This window comes from Sceloporus undulatus, chromosome 6 (assembly GCF_019175285.1).
Source record: "Sceloporus undulatus isolate JIND9_A2432 ecotype Alabama chromosome 6, SceUnd_v1.1, whole genome shotgun sequence".
NCBI classification, from domain to species: Eukaryota; Metazoa; Chordata; class Lepidosauria; order Squamata; family Phrynosomatidae; genus Sceloporus; species Sceloporus undulatus.
The window spans coordinates 71436519-71457401 of NC_056527.1; the positions used below are offsets into that span (position 1 = coordinate 71436519).

Sequence of the window (20883 nt, forward strand, 5' to 3'; positions counted from 1 at the left end):
TTAGCCTGGAGAAGAGAAGGTTAACAGGTGATATGATAGCCCTGTTTAAATATTTGAAAGGATGTCATTTTGAGGAGGGAGCAAGTTTGTTTTCTGCTGCTCCAGAGAACCGGACCTGGAACAATGGATGCAAGCTACAGGAAAAGAGATTCCACCTCAACATTAGGAAGAACTTCCTGAGAGTAAGGGCTGTTCAACAGTGGAACACACTCCCTCGAAGTGTAGTGGAGTCTCCTTCCCTGGAGGTCTTCAAACAGAGGCTGGATGGCCATCTGTCAGGGATGCTTTGATTTTGATTTCCTGCATGGCAGGGGTTGGACTGGATGGCCCTTGCGGTCTCTTCCAACTCTATGATTCTATGACTAAATGTGAAAGGATTGGGGTTTGTATTTAAAAGGAAGAGGATAGAATGATTGTTGAAGAAAGAGAACACAGATATTTTTTCTTCAGGAAACACATCAAGGGACACAAAATAAGGGATGAATGAAATCAAGATGAATTGGGTTGCTACTTATGAAAAAGCATATGGTATTTCAAAAGCAAGAGGGGGTAGCAACCAGCAGGCTCCTGAGGCCAGCAGGCTCCTGAGACCAGCACTTACCACCAGCCCCGCCCTTATGCTGTGCCATATAAAACCTGCAAGCAGAAGGACTGTGGAGGCAAGAGATGCTGAGGTCAGCAAGCTCTTCGAATCCAGACTGTGAGAAAGGGAAATGCCTCTATGTTTAATGATGGGGTGTATTTTAATTAAGGGATGTTTTGGTAATTTATTTATTTGTTTATGTTAATCATTTATGTGATGTATTTTTTGTAATTTTGAAACCACTTTGATCTTATTGGAAAGGCGGTATATAAATAAATTTATTATTATTATTATTATTATTATTTCTAATAAATGTGGTTTCAATGTGATAAAAGTTAAGATAGATGAAAAAGGAAGATTTGTACTTATGCAAGGAGTTATGGGGGGAGAAAAGTATTTGTTGGTCAATGTGTATGCTCCAACATGCTTCACCACTGTCCAATCATCCAGTTTTGGACTATTGACCCTTCTACTCAATACACCTGCTGCAAAAGAAATACCTGGTCGGGCATTGTTTGCAATGAGCAACAAACTTCCCACAACACTTCTGTATAGTTCAGGATTTTCAAACAATTCAGCAGACTCTGCACTGGCATAGCCAGGAGTCAGTGGGCTTTTTACTGACTTTGCATTCTGCAATCCACACTTCTCAATTAGCCTCTCAGTCTTTTTCCTCTGACTCAACAGACATCTGCCATCATCTGTCCATTCTACCTCTATCCCTAGGTAAGCTTTCAGATTCCCCAAGTCCCTCAATGAGAACTTCTGTGATAGCAGCCTGAATTAAATGCAGATAATGTTGTTGTGAGATATTTAGCCTTCTCTGTTGGAGAGCTCCATTTTGAGCATGACTGAGAAACATGAATTTATATTGTTTTTTTATTAATGTTTTTGGCTTTTAGTTGGTTGTGTTCTCCATTTTTTGAACGTCCTATAATTTGTCCTACATTTTGTCGTACATCATGTCCTACATATTCCCTACATTTTGAGGCGCTACCGGGGGGAGGCGCCAAAATATTTCTCGCTTAGGGTGGCCAAATATCTAGAGGCGGCCCTGCCCCTGCCCTACTTGCTTTTCATCGACAAGCTAAAACATTTTATTTAAGCAAACATTTTAATATATAATCATGCTAGGGTGGCTTTTGAAAGGGGGGAGGCAGGGGTGTTGGTTATGTCTTTTAATCTTTTTATATTTTTAATGTGACTTTATACAATTTTTAGATTATTTAAAATGTTTTATATTTTTACAGTAATGTTTTTTTAACCTGTGAGAGACTTTGAGCTCCTTATGGGAAGGAGAAAGGCAGCAAATAAATAAATAAATAAGAAAGAAAGAAAGAAAGAAAGAAAGAAAGAAAGAAAGAAAGACAAGGAGCAAGGTTAACCTGTGCCATGTAACGTCAAGGTCTTTTAACCATTTCAAGATGTATCTTACACATAATGTAACAAAATTTGCTACTTTTATGTATGCAAATTTTGTTCTCACTATCCAACAGATAGCGTAAATTAGAAAAAATCAGAACATCCTGGAAATTTAGTTAAAAGGGGGGTAATCAGATGGTGGTGAATGTCCTTATAAAATTAATAATAAAATGGGCCCTTATTATCTGCTGGGGTTTGGCTCCAGGACCCCCCATGGATAACAAAATCCTTGAATGCTCATGTCCCATTAAATACAATGACAGAGGAAATTGGTGTTCCTTATCAAAATGGCAAAATCAAGGTGTGCTATTTGGAATTTATACTTTTTAAAATATTTTCAAGCTCTGGATGCTTGACTCCATGGATAAAAAATCTGTGGATAAGGAAGGCCAAGTGTACAAAAGTGTACAAAACTGTAGTTTCTATAGCTCCAGTATCACAAGGACAGAATCAGAGTTCATAGGAAATTTCCCCATATTTTCCCTTCTAGTACTGCTCTAAATGATAAATAGCAGCAGGAATGAACTGTCCTCCTTTGGTAAAAAAAAAAAAAAAAAAAAAGAAAAAGAAAAAGTTTTGAATAGCTGTAACAGTCTCTGTGCATTCCAAGAGGCATAATCTGAATGAACATTTCTACTTCCTGAAGCTTGGAAAACGATCTCCAAATATGTAAAGATCTTAAACTGCTCAATAGGCTGCCCAGCCAAAATCCAACATCTCTGCTTCGGGTATTTTGAAAAGGTGAGGATCTTAGTCTTGGTATAATTTACTATTAATTTTTCTTCAGCATAATTCCTTTCTTAACTTTTGTTTCCTTAGTGACATGTCGTCAAATACTACACCTTGCCTTTAATGGTGTTCTCATGTATAAGCCTTAGAAGTAAATGGTTGTCTATTGATATGTTTTAAATTTGTTCAACAGTTTAGATCTATATACCATGTCGAATGGTGACTTGAAGTCAATAAATGCTGCAAAAAGAGATGGACCGGTTTGATGAGAATACTTCTCTACTAGATGTTGCAAAACCATTGCATGACCTTCCTGCTCTAAATCCAGCCTGTTTGTCCCTCAGAATAATATCAGATTACAGTCAGTCCATTAATTTGTCCTGTGAATGTTTAGCATACATTTTACTGATCTGATTTAGCAGCAGACTAATTGGATAAAAATTAGCTGGATGATATCTTTTACCTTCTTGTAAACTGGACTTATAATAGCTAGACCCTAGGCTTTTTGTATCATACCTGAGCAATCTATTGCTGGAAACATGAAGTTAATACTGGAACCCACTAATCTAAGGGGCGAAACAGACAGGCAGGAAAAAGCGGCATGAAGCTGCCTTTTCCAAAGCTCCATTGAAACCCTACCAACCCTACCGCCTTCTCCCAAGATGGCTGGACTGTGCATGTCATAATCAGACAGTGTGGCTTCAAGTTGCATTGTTAGGTACTTTTTTTTACTGTTCCCCCCACTGTCCCTGCATACCTTTGCAGGAGTGAACCACAAGTGACTGTCATCCTATTGGACGACTATCCCTGTGAACCTGCACACATTCACATGTGCAGCACTTCACTGGGATAGGCATCAGTGCAGAGGTGTGCCCATGCAGATGCCAGCAATGTTCATTCATGCCCCTATTTCAGTCCCCCCTTCATCCCATGCTCCCTCGTTGGCTGTCTGTTTTCTGTATGTTGTACTCATCTCCATTAGAGGCGTCATGGTTTCTCTTTGGGGCATTGCCACCCTCACTATTTAGAAATGGCAGCTCCGTCCCTTTTAAATGCTCTCCTGCAATGGGGTTTTTACATGCAAAAATAGGGTTAGGGTTTGGAAAGAATGCCCTTTTAGTGATGCCCCAGCATCTGTGCATTTATACAGGGATGAAGGGGAGGCGCGTCCCGTTGAGGGTAACGGGGTGTATGCCTGTGGCACGTGCACGCTAGCGCACCACTGCATGCACAGACCCCATTCACTTAAATGGAGCTTGAGCATGCGTGGAATTTGCTTTACACAGGGGAGTCTGGAACGGATCCCCTGCGTAAAGCAAGGGTGCACTGTACATGCAAAAGTGTGCATTTTCTGAGAAGTGGAAAAATCCAGCTCCTTTTAAGTCCAGCTTTTCTCCCCATAGCACAGCTTGGGTATGCTTTCTGGATGGCTTCAAGACATGCATTGTCTAAATACCCTGCCTCGAAGCTGGCCAGAAACCTGCTTATTTTGACTGTTTTGCCCATAAGTCATTTTAAAAAAATTATCCCATAAGTAACAAAATATGCCTTTCCTTGATTTAAGCTGTTTAATTATATTTCTAATTTCTGAATAAGAGACCAGTGGGGGCCAGTGGGGAAGAGATGTTACATGCAGCTCCAACTCTGTCAAGGAATTCTGCTTGAGCATACATGGCTGCAAAATAGTCTACCCAAATATTGGCTGGGATCTGGGACATGGGACGTAAATGGTTTTTATTTGTTTGTTTTTGAGAGAGAGAAAGATGGTGCTCTTCCCCTTGCAAGAAATAGTAGGGTTGTTTGGAGTGGCTGCAACTATCAGGCATCCCTGGGATGCCTGTGTAGCATTCTCTCCCTCCCCCCACCTGACAAATCAGCTGTTTACACTGTTTTTTCAGTCTCATAAGCTCTAATGTTGAGCAAGAGGTAGGATTTGCTTTATATAATTTTAGAAAGTGCTTTTTCTTATTTGTTGATTGTGGTCTCTGTTCTGAACAATGTTTGATCCAAGATATAGGAACTCCTTAACTCTTTCTATTTCCTCATTGCCTAGGTTAAATTAATTACAGTAAATCCTCCATGGTCATTTTTGTTTGTTTGTTTGTTTGTTTGTTTTCTTTATGTTCAGCCAGAAGCATGGTGTCATCTGCATATCTTAGATTGTTGATGTTCCTTCCTCCTAATCACTCCTCTTTCTTCTGAGTCTAGACCTGCTCTACATATAATATTTTCTGCATACAAGTTGAACAAGTAGGGTGACAGAATGCAGCCTTACCTGAACCCTTTGCCATTTTGGAACCATTCTGTTTCTCCATATTTTAGCAGTAGCATCTTGTCCTATGTACAGATTTCTCATCAAGACTATCAGATAGCCTATTTGAGTGCTAATAGCCTTTTTGTTAAGGCAGTTTAAGTTGAGGGATCAGAGTAACCTCCTCTGTGTACCACAGAAGTACAAACCTAATTTCTACATGACTGCACTACATTTCTGCTCTTACAGCTTAATGGTTAAAATTTGGATTCAGAAGGAAACATAGCCAGTATGTCTCTATGTGTGGAAAGATTTCTCCCCAAATTTTCATATAAGGAAACAATTGCACAATCATCTCAGGAGTGTGGGTGCACCATTTACATGAATTGGTTCTTCCTCATGGATACAGAACTAGCAGCCACTTTAGTTTCTGCAAGGTTATAGCACTTTTTGAAATTGTCAGCAAGGCAGAAATTGCAGCAATATTGCTCACAGTACTCACATAAAGAAAATGCTTTGTACAAATGTTAGTGTAAGTATGCTGAGCACAACTGCAAAACTAAGCATTAATAATATGCACCCCCAGTGCGGGGAACCATTTGAATTGGCCCTTACCTGAAAACAAGAAGGAAGTATAAAGCAGCATGTGTCTCTATAAATGCACAGTCTGATATCAGAGTAAATTCTGTTCACCTAGGATGGAATCAGTAAAACATGACTTTGGCTAGGCAGTACCAATTTTTAAAAAGGGAAAACCTTCTCCTTTTTTCATTAGAAACAGGGATAGCACCAAAATAATGGAAGCGAAGATTGAGGATTCAGATATATTTATTGCTGCTCAGCTGCAAGACACCTTGGCTGCTTTGGATAAAGACCTAGCAGGTAAGTCGCAATACTGTACATATGTGGTTCAAATAGAAAATATGGAAGATATAAGTGGGGGCAGTCCATTATCTATTTGGCTTAGAGCAGGTGAAGTTGGATGTTTAAAGGAAATATTCAACTATCATATGACTAACTCAAATGTTATTATACTATAAGCATCAACTTGCATGGAAATCAGCTTTTGTAACAAAACTTTCAAATAAATAGGGCAGTTTGCTCTAGAAGAGAATATACTTCCAACTCTATGATTCTATGATATTAAATATTTGCTCTTTATTAAACATTTGCTCTCTAGAGAAAACATTAAAAGCCCCTCAAATCTGTGGGGATAATCTTTATTTGTACAGAACAATGCAATGTTCTGTACAAATGAGGATACCAGGTCAATTTATATTGCACCCGGGGCATCCAAATAATTTCTATGTGAAATATCTACTTCAGGATTTAAAACCTTATATTACATGTAGAGTAGCTAAATTTTGTGTTGCTGTAATGAAAATAAGACAAATTCAGATTAAAAATATCTCCCTATCTTAATATATTTATATTTATTATTATAATCATTTTAATTTTGAAAGTTTTAATGGAAAATTGTCAGAGGAAATACACATTTTGTACTCCGTTTTAATTTATTTTATTTTATAGTATTCTGTTGTGAGATTTCTGTTGTTTTGGCTTCGCCCCAAATGGGGCACCAAATCAGGTACTGACAAAATCACTGTGTCACTTTGAAGCCCATTACTGTACTTATGCACTGTACCTGGTAATCTTTTTAAACTTTGCTGGTCATCAAAATATGTCTGTTTACACCATGCTGCAAAGTACAAGGGATGGGGCGATGTGGAGATGACACTTTAGAATGGACATAGTAAAACTGGCATCCCTAAAATACTGCCGTTGCTTCACTGCTAATTGTACAAAGGATGTTAGCATATTTTAATTTCATATAATCATGAAATTTACAAAATCACAGGAGAGTGTTTTTATATTATTTTACTTTATTCTATTTTATTGTGTGTCACTTGAAACTTATTGTTGCACTTATTATATACCACTTTGATGTCTTTGATAGGTATTATAAATTTGGTTAATAAACAAACACAAATATTTTTCAGCAATGGAAGATATGAATGAAAATTCAGAAAATGGATCTTTGTCTAGTGCACCCACCCCTTTTCCACAAACGGCTGAGGCTACTCTAGATGTTTCACTTCCTGTGCCAGTGACAATCATAGATCATGTTCCAGACATTGATATAAAGATCCAGCGTAGCAGTGAAGAAGAAAAATGTTTGTTTTCCAAGCGAGGGATTAATGAAAAGATACCAGTTCAACCTATTTGCCTTGGTGAGCAGATCAATGAAAATAATAACAGTGGATCTTTCACTGAGGGATATGTAGATTATGTATCTCCCTGTTTATGTGAGAATTTATTGTCACAACAGTTTCTTAAGGAAAAGGTTAGACACCAATCTAAAGAAGAGCAGACATATGAATCTGATACCTATGTATCCTCATATAAAAAGAAAAAGAAGGATGCATACCATGACATTCATTCTGAAGAATCGAAAGCTAAGGTGTTTGCTTCTAGCCTTGAGTTTATGAACAAAGTTTATGAACAAAGATTAAAGAAGGAAGTAAAGCACTTGAAAAAGGAGAATAAGGAAGAACTTCCAAGCAAACTGAAAACTGAACTGGAATTTAGGCACAGATCAGAAAAAAACCTCAGCAAGAAAGAAGGTTCTCCATTGCCACACCTAGTTCACCAGCAGGTTCCCCAGTGCCATCGTGTTCACAATAGAGTTACAAACTATGACCCTAAAAATGGCCTGACAACTTTTAAAATTGTTCCTCCCAAGCCTGCAGTAAAATATTTTGACAGAGATACATCCCTTTTTACTGGTGTCATTAAAATAGATGAGTTAGGCAACTTGGTTACTCCAAATTCTGGTGGTATTGGAAAGATCACAGGAAATAAGAATTCAAGTGAAACAGAGGATAGAGCCAAAGCATACTGGAAGTCAAATTCTGTGGAAAAGCAACTGGAAGAGTCCCCAGTAGGCCATTCTACTAAACCAGTAGTCATCACCTGTTCTAAACCTTTCAGTAAAATATCAGATATTAACCCTGAAAAGGGAATAAAACCTGAAACAGAAAAAGTTTCCTCAAAAAATATCATTGTGGCCAAATATTACCCAGTGGAAACACAGTCAGAAAAAACAGAGGAAACTTATTCAAGCATCTTCAGTTGCAGAAAAAGTATATCAAATATGGTACCTCTTGGTGTTCATTATAGGATAAGAAATAACACTACCAATAGCAAATCAATGGATCAGACCAAATCCTCTGATTGTTACAGTGCACCAGTTACTACAATATTATCAAAAAATAGTAGCACCACTGAAAAAGAACCTATTCCTGGTTCAGTGCAAAATGTAATTATTAGAGAAATCCCTCTTATATTGAATCAAAAGAAGGGACAGAACGATCAAGCTAGTTCTACCTTTTTCCTTAGATCATCTGAAGTTCCCTCATCTTCCATTACATTCATCCCCTTTGTAAAGTCAACTATGGAACATCCTTTTAACAGTGGATCATCAGCATCACTTAGTACACTTACAGTTAATCATATGTTTTCAAAAAAAGATGAGAAACATGGTGATGCATGTTTAAAGAATGAACCAGAGTCTACTATCAATGATGACAACCTGTACAATGTTTTTGGGCCAAAGAAAAAGTTTAAACCCGTCATTCAGAAGCCACTTCCAAAAGATAAATCACTGCATCGTACTTTAATGGAAGCCATTCAGACTGCAGGAGGAAGAGAAAAGCTTCGAAAGGTAAAATAACTTTGGTGCAAAACAGACCGGCATAAAAAGCCAGCTTCTGGCCATCTTGGGGGCATGGCATACAGATGACATATGCCCTCAAGACACCCGGGAGCTGGCTTGAAGTTGCCCAACTGCCTGGCTGTGGGTCGGCTTCTGGGTGCTTCGATAGAGCAGTGTTTATGCACTGCATGCTGCCAGAGCACCTTCTGCCCTCAATGGTGGGGTAGAAAAGCTGGCTTTTTGCCAGTGAAAAAAGTAGTGACTATTTGCCGCTCTTTTCTCGGCTGGCAAAAAGGCGAATTGGGGCCTCTGCATGTGGTTGCTGTGTCCCTAATCTGGCTTTGTCAGGGGAAGTCTGTTTCGCCCCTTAGCTGAAAACTATTTTGGATATTATAAGTACTTCTCCTAAATAGATTCATAAAACTTCCTGTAATATCAGAAGTAACTTTTATACTACTTAAGTGGTGGACTGTTATCTTTTTACCTTAGCAGACATCCACCTGTTTTATAATGCTTGTTGTTTCCAGTCAACCATTGTACACATCCACTTTAAAATTTTATTACAAGATACTACACCAAACTACTGCCCATTTTGCATGCACTGCATCTTGTTATGCAGGAATAATAAGAGCATAACTTGCTTAACCTAGCAAAAGAAGTGCACGACTTTTCCCCAACAAATGAAACAAATGCTTGTAATTGGTACATAATAATAATTGTGTCACCTTAGAGATAATGATGTACAGTGGACCCTTGTTATATGCTGGGTTTTGGTTCTATGATCCCCCATGGATAACAAAATCCGTGGATTCTCAAGTCCCATTAAATATAATGACATAGCAAAATGGTGTCCCTTATAAAAAACTGAAAATCAAGGTTTGATATTTAAAATTTATACTTTTTTTGAACATTTTCAAACCGTGGATGCTTGAATCCATGTATAAGAAATCAGTGTTTAAGAAGGGCCAACAGTATAACCACATAATCCATGGAAAAAAAACTAATCCAAACATAATACTGATATATTTTCACTGACACCATTGACCAGTTTCATTTCATTTCATTTCTTTCTTTTTCTTATCAGTATTGTGATAGGTACTTACCAAAGTCAACTTTTATACAAATACAAATTGTATTTACTTTTCAGTGTATTCAGCTTGGGTAAAGGCCAAAGTCAAAAAGGCTAACTTGCAACAGAAATCTTCCACATATTCAAATTTCCCAAATGTCTCAATGTAATTAAAAGGAAAGTCTGTGTATGTGTTTCTCATGTTAGATTTCACATGGCATAGGAAGTGGCACTCAGAAGAAGCCATCATTCACAGAACCAGAGAATGAGCATTCCGCCCTTCTGGCAGCTATCAGAGGTCACAATGGAAGCTCAGGGTTGAGAAAGGTAAGGTCAAGACATCAGCATTCTTTCAATAGGTCCTTCATCCACCTAAAATTTGTTTTTCAGGAGGAAGAGGATATGAAAGACCAAGGGCATCTCCAAGGGGGTGCTGGGGTGTGGGCTGCCTGGGCTGTACCAAGTGACACCCTAAGCTTCCCAAACATCTGCCTTTGGACAGAAATGGGCTGTGGTGTTCACCTGCATCTATTTAAAATCCTGAAGAGATGGGTGGGGCAAGACTCAATGGGAAAAGCAAGGAGAGGCCCCACTATATATGTGTGTGTGTGTGTATGGACAGGTTGCTCACCTGTAATGGTATTTCTTCAAGTGGTCATCTGCGAATACATACAAATGGGTTGTACTGCACCTGTGCAGTGCTGCTCAGAAACTTCTGGAATCACTGGGGAAAGTTAACTTTGCAACTTTTTGGAGGTAGCCCTGCCTATCCCTTATAAGTCCCCTGCCTTCCCGCTCTTTCCCCAGTTCCGAAATTTACACCACGTAAGTGACATGAGAATGAGCCAATGTAGAGCATGACACTGAGGGGTAGGACGGGCGGGATTTGTATGTATTTACAGATGACCACTCGAAGAAATACCGTTACAGGTGAGCAGCCTGTCCTCCTCCTTCGTGGTCTCTGCGGATCATATAAATGGGTTAGACTGACAAGCTTCGGTCAGTGAAGGAGGGACACCAAAGTTCGGTTCAAATAAAGCTGTGTTTATTAACCACACAATAAAGATCATTGGCAGGATACAAACCGCCATATAGTACGTATAGGACCCCCCTAACCCTAGTACGTATCCTATACGTACAAGATAGCGGTGCCCCTTCTACATGGGTGCCGCCATCTTTACGTACTGGACGCATAGCGTCCAGACGTGTCGCGGCGCCTATGACGTCGTGAGTCCGCGCCAGGCCCCTCGCGACATCATAGAGGCGCCGCAAGAAGAAGCTCCGAAATGGAGCTTCTTTTTTGCTCCGTGCGGGAGTCACGCGGTTTGGCTGCTGCGGCTCCCGCGCGGAGCAAATGGCGGCGGCAGGGGAGCGCCGCAAAGCGGCGGTTTGTACCCCGCCTTTGAATCACAACTGTGTTTGCAGTATGTCAATCTTTGTAAACCATGCCAAGTTTGGAAACCATGTCCTATGAGGAACGACTTAGGGAGCTGGGGATGTTTAGCCTGGAGAAAAGAAGATTAAGAGGTGATATGATAGCCCTGTTTAAATATTTGAAGGGATGTCATATTGAGGAGGGAACAAGCTTGTTTTTTGCTGCTCCAGAGACTAGGACCCGGAACAATGGATGCAAGATACAGCAAAAGAGATTCCACCTCAACATTAGGAAGAACTTCCTGACAGAAAGGGCTGTCTGACAGTGGAACACACTCCCTCGGAGTGTAGTGGAATCTCCCTCCTTGGAGGTCTTTAAACAGAGGCTGGATGGCCATCTGTCGGGGATGCTTTGATTTGGATTTCCTGCATGGCAGGGGGTTGGACTGGATGGCCCTTGCGGTCTCTTCCAATTATATGATTCTATGCGTCTATGATTCTATGATAAAGACATTCATTGTCAAAGCTTGTAAAGAAATAAAAATGCAGTGCAACAATCAATGTAAACCTGAAACCAACACTGCCCTCCCAAAGGCTACGTCCCGTTTGGCCCTGGTGTCCAGCCTATAGTGTTTGATGAAAGTCAAGGGCTGGGACCACACAGCAGCATTACAGAAATCCTCCAGAGGGACCCCAGTCAAAAAAGCAGAGGATGTCGCTACTGCCCTAGTTGCATGGGACCGAACCCTGGCTGAGAGGTCTGCCCGACAGTTCATAGCAGAGGTGGATGGTACCAGCCAAACAAACCAACCAAAGGGTTCAGGCAAAAAATGTTTATAAGGAAATAACAGCACCCTGGAGCAAAAAAACAATATAGTATCTTAAAGGGTTTAAATACCCCACTGAAAAATATATAAAGAAAGGATTGCAGCTTTTGAATTCAGTACAGTCACATTGTGTGCTAAGGAGTTGCTATATATTTTATATTTTTAACATTGGCAGGCCACTGAAGAAGACGTCAGTTGAAACGCGTCTGGCTTTTGATTTTTGTTATTAGAATTGATACAATTTTTATAATTGCCAAGGAAAAAGGGGTTTTTTACTACCCTTTCTGTTGTTTTATTGGCTTTTCTCCAGAGTTTAATTTCTCTGGTTTTGAATTTTGGATATTTTATTATCTACATATATTCACCCTTAGCATTTATAGATTTTTCAGTGGGGTATTTATACCCTTTAAGATACTATATTGTTTTTTTTGCTCCAGGGTGCTGTTATTTCCTTATACAGTGGTACCCCGGGTTACGAAATTAATTCGTTCCGCGGTGCCCTTTGTAACCCGAAAGATTTCGCAACCCGAAAAAGCCATAGCCGCTAGCGCTAGAAGCCGCGATTTCATGCGAAAAAGCGCCGAAAAGCACCAAAATTTTTTTTCGTAAGCCGAAAAAAAAAAACATAACCCGGAACAGGTTTTTCCTATGGAATTTTTTCGTATCCCAGAAATTTCGTAACGCGGTGCTTTCGTATCCCGGGGTACCACTGTAAACATTTTTTGCCAGAACCCTTTGGTTGGTTGGTTTGGTTTTTATCTTGGGGTTTTTTGTTTTGTTTTGTTTTGTTTTGTTTTGTTTGTTATAGGGACTTTGGTTTGTTTGGATGGTACCAGCCACCCATTTGGAAAGCCTCTGAGCAGTCACAGGTAGTCCCTTTTTCTGTTATGAATAGCACTGGAACAGTCTGTCGGAACGGCTTGAACCCACAGTTCTGTCCAAATAGAAGGCCAAAGCCCTCCGAACATCCAAGGTGTGCAAACGGCGTTTCGTCTCGGTGGTCAGGCTCGAGGCCAGGGTTAGTAAAACAATGTCCTGACACATGTGGAAGGATGACACCACCTTAGGCAGAAAGGTAATGTCAGTACGGAGGACAACCTTATCCTTATAGAAGCTAAGGAAAGGCTTATCCCTCCGCAAGGCACAGAGCTCACCGGCACGGCCACAAGAAAGGCTGTCTTCCAGGTCAACAGAATCAAGTCAGATGTGACCATGGGCTCGAAAGGCTTGGATTGCAAACAAGACAGCACAGTGTTCAAACTCCAAGCAGGTGTCGGTACCGAGACCAGGGGATGGAGGTTGTTACAACCCTTCAGGAAAATCTTCACCAGAGGGTCCCTGAAAAAAGAAGGTTTGCCATCAAACTGGAAATGAAAACAGATGGCGGAAAGATAACACTTAATGGAGGTGAGGCACAGCCCTGAATCCAAAAGCGTCAGCAGAAACTCCAACACCACTGGTGTCAACATTCGAGATGGAGAGAGGTCTCTTGCAGAGAGGAAATCAAGAAACTTCTTCCATTTGGAAACGTAGGATCTTTTGGTGGCAGGCTTTTGGGCAGCCAGGATCACCATCTGTACTGAGGGAGGTAGCGAGTTTAGGGATGGAGCCTCCATGCCACCATTGGTAGATTCTTGATGTCCGGATGTCGGACCCGGCTGTCCTGGAGAGTGAGGAGATCTGGGCGGAACTCGAGATGGAGAAAGACCCTCCAGGAGAGGTGGAGCAGGGATAGAAACCACGATTGTCTCAGCCACCAAGGTGCGATAAGGAGGGCATCTGAGCGGTCTTGCGTCATCTTGGACACCACCCTGGTGATCAGTGGAAAAGGAGGGAAGGCATATAGCATCTCTCCTGACCAAGCGAAGATGAACATGTCTCCAAGGTAGTTGTCGTTGTGTGCTCAGGAACAGAACTGGGGACAGTGGCTGTTGAGGGCAGTCGCGAAGAGGTCGACCTGTGGGGTTCCCCACCAACTGAAGAGGTTGTCGACCATCTCAGGATGGAGCCTCCACTCATGGCAAACAGTGGAAGACCTGCTGATCTGGTTGGCCAAGTCATTCTCTTCTCCTGGCAAGTGGATTGCCTGGAGCAGAATCCCTCTCGGGATGCACCATCCCAAATGTGGAGCATGATGTCGAGCAGGGTCTGTGTACTGGTGCCTCCTTGTTTGTTGAGGTAGTACATCACTGTGGTATTATCCATCAGAAGGAGTACAGTGCGCCCACGTCATAAGTTTGGGTTCAAGTCCGAAGAACGGAGCCAAGTGTGTCTCCTCAGGGCAATAGCAGCCTCCATAGACTTGGCTGAACAATCAGTGGAGTGTTGGGCTAAGGTTATCAGCCAGCTCCCAATAGAATGAGCCTCATCCCTGATCTTGGTCAGGATGCCTTGACATTCATCTGGGACGTCTAGAATAATCGGAGAGATTCTTTCCATCAAGCACTGTATGTATGTTCCCATACAGGCATTGTGATTTGCAACTTTGAGTCTGAGAACAGAAGAGGTGTAGGCTTTCTTCGTCAGGTCATCAACTTTTTAAGCCTCCCGATCAGCGGGTGATGTGGACATTTTTGGTGTGAAGGACTTCTGAGACTCTTTGACGATGGCAGAGTTTTGCTTGGGATGAACAAACCGCCAAGAAGGATGGGATGGAGAAATCCTATAAAAGGACTCAGTCTTTCTGGTCGTGGGAAACACAGAAGCTGGTGCATCCCAGGAGCGTTTGGCTATCCTCTCTAAAGAAGGCAACAATGGGATGGAAGCTGGTGTCAGAACCTTGCTGTGGACCTGCTTCTCAATGGGGTTGGTGGTGTCATCTTCAGTGTGGGTGATCTGAAGGTCTAACGCATTCCCCATCTTAATGATGTGCTTTGAAAAGGTATGGACATCGTCCATGAGACATGAAACACCTGGTTGGAACAGCTCCTAAGGAGAGTGGGGGGTGATCTCATCCAAGGAACCCAAGTCAACATGTGATGCACAAGGGTCTCCATGCTGGGATTCGTCATGGTCTGCATCCGACGCATTAACCGTCATCACCGCTCGAGAAGATGTCTGGGTAGCCATGGCTGCAGTTGAGTGAGACCGAGGTAGCAGACGGTACCAAAACTGTTGGTGGCAGAGTGGATTTTGCCATTGGTGGTAAAGTGGATCTTGGCATTGGTGGGACAGTGGATTTTTGGCCCAAGCAACGATGGAGGATATCATGATTGACAGAAATGAAGTATCTATCTGTCTCACTGTCATAGAAGAGATCAGAGACCTCCTGCTGAAGGAAACGCGGGGGCTGGTGAATCTCTGCCTGATGGACTTGAACCTGAGGAACTGGTATGGGAGACCGCTGACCTTGGAAAGAGCCTCTACGAGGTGACATGGCAGGCAGAATGGCATTGTCGGCCTCTTTATCAGAGACTTGATGGAAGGCCAATGTAGCAGGCGCAAGGAAACTGAAGCCGAAACCGGTGTCTGATGGGTCTCAGGTTCAACTGGTACTGATGAGTCCCATCTGGGTACCGAAGAGGCGGTATGGTCTTTAGAAAGTGAACGAACGCCATCAGGAGTCTTGGTTTGGGCTTTCTTGGAATCAGAAGAGCAGTGAGCAGAACCTTTTCCTGAATCGAAAGGCCTCTTTTTCCAATGGGCCATGAGAAGAACCCTCTCCTGAATCCATGGGCCTCTGCCTCTTTTTCGAGGAGGATTTTGAGCTTGAATCTGCAAGGGAGCTCGTATCCTTATCATGGGCTGAATTCTTCTTGGAGCTCGAGTCCTTATGCTTAGTGTTGTCCTTTTTGGAGGACATAGACTTGGACTTTGTCTGGCATGTGCCTTCGGACCCAACATCCCTTTCAGGTTCAGAAACGGTGGTGGCACTTGGCTCAGTGGAGGAGCTCTGGGCCACAGAAACAGCAGCTGTTGGTACCGACTCCGAGGCAGCAGGTGCAGAAATGGAGCAGGAGGCTGATGGAGGCAAGAGAGCTTCTGTTGGTACAAGGCAGCCTTCAGGCAAGAGTTGCGGTGTTTCCTTGCCTGGGGAGTCAGAGACTTGCAGAGGGCACAAGTCTTGGGGTTGTGTGCCTCACCGAGGCAGAGAAGGCAAGAAGAGTGGGGATCTTGTCTGGGGATCTTACGACCGCAGACGTCGCACTTCTTGAATGGAGCCAGAGACATCGTAAGCCATATCAATTTCCAAATCGAAGTCGTAAGAACGTATGGAGCGGTCAACAACACACAGGTGTGTGTGTGTGTGTGTGTGTCAGATCGAGAATGGTCAAGAAAGCCGAGGTCATAGATTTTGAGAACCAAACAAACGGATTTCAGCAGCGAAGTTCCTAAAGCAGCTAATGTGGCAGAAAAAAGGAACTGAGGAAAGAGCGAGAAGGCAGGGGACTTATAAGGGATGGGTGGGGCTACCGCCAAAAAGTTGCAAAGTTAACTTTGCCCAGTGATTCCAGAAGTTTCTGAGCAGCCCTGTGCAGGCGCAGTACAACCCATTTGTATGATTCACAGAGACCATGAGGAAGAAATGTGTGTGTGTATAATTTTCTTTAAAAACATCACATCTTACCAGATTTTCACTTTAACTACATGAAATAATGTACATTTAAATACACTTAGGCTCTGTATGTGATACTGTAATTTAAAGGTATAATTTAGTTTTGCTACTTGTTTATAACGCATATATTGCCTTTACAATCAATGATATACAGGAATTTTGATTTATGAGTAACATTACTACAAAAAAAACTAGTAAGGATTTTCTATGGTGTGATATGGGAGAAAGTCAATGCATTATCGCACTGGGTGATGCCAACCCTCGTGATACCATTGTGAAATATTGTTCTTTGAGACCATAGAGAGCTCTGCTAGACACAGTAGACAATATAGAGATGGGCAAATATATCCTAGTGTACACAGGGTGGGTATATTGGCCGTATAACAAAGGATTTGTACTGTCCTAATATAAGGTAGCCTCCTATGTTCAATCAGTTTGGTGAGATGAGACAGAAAAGTCTATCTGAACTGCAGTGACACACTCATCTACCACTGTAACCTGGGACCTGCCTTATTTCTAGTTCTGCTGTTCCCCCACTCAGCAAGCTAGATGGGAGTACATCTGAGAGAATTTTTGGCACTTGCTAGTTACAAAGCTGTCAGAAATGTAACCAGATTTCAGATGAAGAATATTACAGTGGCATCACTAGAGTTAGTGTCACTCAGGCAGTAACTCATGATATCACACCCTCTCAATGACTATCTCCCACACTGCATTGGCACACTCATCTACCATTCGACAGTGAGGGAGCTGCTGCAGTCACCTGTAACAGTTGTGGGATGTTTGTATTCTTGCCTATGGATGTGGGTAACTTCACCTACACCAAGTACAAGTTGGTAGCCATGTTGGAAGAAAAGGTCCCACAGATGGAAACCCAGGTAGGTATATTTCAGCACATTTAGGGAACAAGAGGTTTTCCTGGACAGAAAGGAACAGATGAGCCTAGATGGGGAAAACACAAAGGAAGTTTGTGGGGAGGAGTTCACTTCACATATTTATTTATTATATTTATTTGTATACTGCTCTTTCCCCAAAACTGGGATTCAAGCAGCTTCACAACATTAAAAAATCAGTACAATTAAAAACATAGAAAAAGTACACTAAAAAGGAATTAAATTATTACAATATTAAAACAGATAGTTAGATAGTTACTTAAAAAACTAAAACACATTTTAAAAAGATGTGTGTGTGTGTACACACACACACACACACACACACACACTATATCATTTTTTTTAAAAATGGTGCAACATCCCAGCCTTTCCTTATATCAATTCCTTAAAAGCCTGTGTGAACAGGTAAGTCTTATCCTGCCAACAGAAGGCCATCAAGGAGGAGCCATTCTGATCTCTCTGGATAGGGCATTCCAGAGTCCACACATACACAGGAGGTAGGCAGTTGGAGGAATGTCACACACAGAAGTGGGAAAACCAGGGATTGCAGCTACAGAATTAATTTGAAGCTCTCTCCCTTTATTGAGGATGATCAGGAAGAGCAGCGGGGACAGTCCACAGAGAATGTGCAAGGGCTATTCCCTGGAAGTGCCAGGGAATAGCCCCTGCTAATCCTTGGAGGTGATGGTGGGGGACTCCTTGCTGGAACTAACAAGATGTCTTGGGAGGTGTGCTGTCTCCCTGGGGTGAAAATTTGTGATGTGACAGTGAGGCAGAAAAGACTTGTCAAGCCTACTGACCGTTACTCCTTCCTTTTGCTTCATGCAAGAACCAATAAAACTGTCCAGTGGCAGCAAAATTTTGGGAAAGAAATACACACTACACTAAAGGAATTCTCCAAACACCAATTAAAATGACCCCAGAATGTTTCTTATTAAATATGATAGAAGGGAAAGAAAACAGACAGCATTTAAAATTCATTTTATATTCAGTAACAGCTACCAGAATGACGTATGTGCAAAAATGAAAAGATGATGTGATGCCATCAATAGATGACTGGCTAAGGAAATGCTTAGAAATGGCAGAGTTTGATAAACTGACCAGATCATTAAATGGAAACCTAAAAACAGGATGGGATAAAGATTGGGAGTTACTAACAAACTATTGTAAAGCAAAATGAACTACTTAAATAATATTTAATTAAGGGGATCTTAATTAAAGTACAAGATATAAATATATTTTTATCTGCTTTATTTCTGTCTATTGTAATATAAATAAGACTGGAAAATGAAGATAAACAGTACAACCACACAGAGGATATATTGTTGGTTAAACACACTAACACAGATATATATGAGGATGTATAAATATTTATGATATGCACAGATACAATATTATAATAATGCAGAAAAATGGAATCATAACAAACAGAATTAAGAAAGAATAAATAAACACACACACACAAATAGGCTCAGTTAAATTCCAAACAAATTCACTTAATGTTGGAAGGGGGAGGGTTAATATATTAATAAGACAATATAATTGATTTAAATATATAACTATGGATACAATCATGTTATAGAGAAATTGTATAGATCATTGTTTGTTGAATATAATGAAAATATTTGAAAAAACCCCTGAAAGGCACAGTCTTCAAAATATCATAAAGGATTATGAGGCTCTTGGTAGAAAGCTGAAAGAGCTGGATGCACAGGTTGTCTCATCTCTTCTTCCATTTGAAGGGAATGGTCCTAAAAGGGAGAGGAAAATAGCTGATATGAACAACTGGCTCTGAAAATGGTACCACCAAGAATCATTTGGATTCTTAGATCATGGGCTGCAGTTCCATGAGGGGAAACTCCTGATAATGGATGGGTTATACGTCACCCCAGTTGGCAGAAACGTTTTTGCCAATTGTCTCAAAATTTTGATCAGGAGGCCATTAAACTGAGTTATGTTGGGGAGGGAGACAGTATTTTGGAAGGCAGGAGTACATTAAGGGCTGGAGACAATAGTCAAACTGTTCTAGAGGGAACATGGTAAACAGTGCAAGGACCCAGCAGTGGGATGGAAAAAACTTTACACAGGCAGCTAGAGGGGAGGACACATGGCCTTACACTAATGCACGGAGCATGGGAAATGAACAAGATGAAGTTGAAATCCTAGCACATCAAAGCAAATTTGATATAATAGGCCTTACTGAAACCTGATTGAAAGAGTCTCATGATTGGAATGTAGTAATAGAGGGGTATAACCTTTTTAGGAGAAATAGACCAAACAGAAAAGGAGGAGGAATAGCATTATATGTCATGGATTTTTACACCTGTGAAGAGATCCAGGACAAAATCCTGGAAGCCAGTTGGGTAGCATCTAGATAAAAATTAAAGGGGAGGGAAACAACAGGGATGTTATTGTAAAGGCGAAGGCTTTCATGGCCGGCATCCATAGTTTTTTGTGGGTTTTTTTGGGCTATGTGGCCATGTTCTAGCAGAGTTTCTTTCTGACGTTTCGCCAGCATCTGTGGCTGGCATCTTCAGAGAACGCTTTGCCTGGAAAAATTGGGTGTATATATACTGTGTGAGCCTGGGAATGCAGGAGTGATTTGCATGTGTATTGTTCTGTGTTGATGGCTGTAGAGCCTGGTCCAAATGCTTCAGTTCATCTTCCAAGAAGTGGGGTTCACAGATGCGTTTTGCTCGGTCTACCAGTGTTTTGATTGTGCTTCTTTTTTGTCCTGGGTGATGGTTGGAGTTCTTGTGCAGGTATCGGTCTGTATGTGTGGGTTTTCGGTAGACTGTGTGACCCAAACACAGGTTCGGTTTGCGGATGACAAGGACATCCAAAAATGGCAGTGTTCCTTCCTTTTCTTTTTCCATAGTGAATTGGATGTTGGGGTGGATGTTATTCAGATGGTTCAGGAATACAGCCAGGTCTTCTGCTCCATAGCTCCAGATGGTGAAAGTGTCATCCACGTATCGGAACCAAGTTGTGGGCTTTTTCAGTGCTGTTTCCAGGGCTTGCTTTTCAAAGTGTTCCATGTAAAAGTTTGCTATCACCGGGCTTAGAGGGCTTCCCATTGCTACTCCATCTCTCTGTTCATAGGGACTTTCCCAGCAGATAATTGATCACCAATTAGCAGACATTAATCCTCATTTGCATTAGCCTCCCAGGCTGAGGCCAGCCATCAACACAGAACAATACACATGCAAATCACTCCTGTATTCCCAGGCTCACACAGTATATATACACCCAGTTTTTCAAGGCAAAGCATTCTCTGAAGATGCCAGCCACAGATGCTGGTGAAACGTCAGAAAGAAACTCTGCTAGAACATGGCCACATAGCCCGAAAACCCCACAAAAAACTAGGGATGTTATTGTTGGAATCTACTACATGCATTCTAGACTTTAGGAAAGAGACTTCAGAAAATACTTGGGGTGATCCAGTGGTCAGAAATACTAAAAGAA

General features: G+C 41.5%; 1 protein-coding gene across 11 annotated transcripts in view; it reads left to right on the forward strand.

Annotated features, from left to right (window-relative positions):
* The window catches only part of COBL (cordon-bleu WH2 repeat protein), a 194520-nt gene that overhangs the window by 161113 nt on the left and 12524 nt on the right, over positions 1-20883 (forward strand). For 9 of the 11 annotated variants that reach the window (XM_042471813.1, XM_042471816.1, XM_042471821.1 and 6 more), the window contains 3 exons: positions 5761-5867; positions 6986-8709; positions 9977-10096. In XM_042471813.1, the coding sequence (XP_042327747.1) occupies positions 5761-5867; positions 6986-8709; positions 9977-10096 (1951 nt within the window). The remainder of the gene's footprint in view (positions 1-5760; positions 5868-6985; positions 8710-9976; positions 10097-20883) is intronic. The other 2 variants (XM_042471822.1, XM_042471823.1) reach the window with 1 other exon arrangement.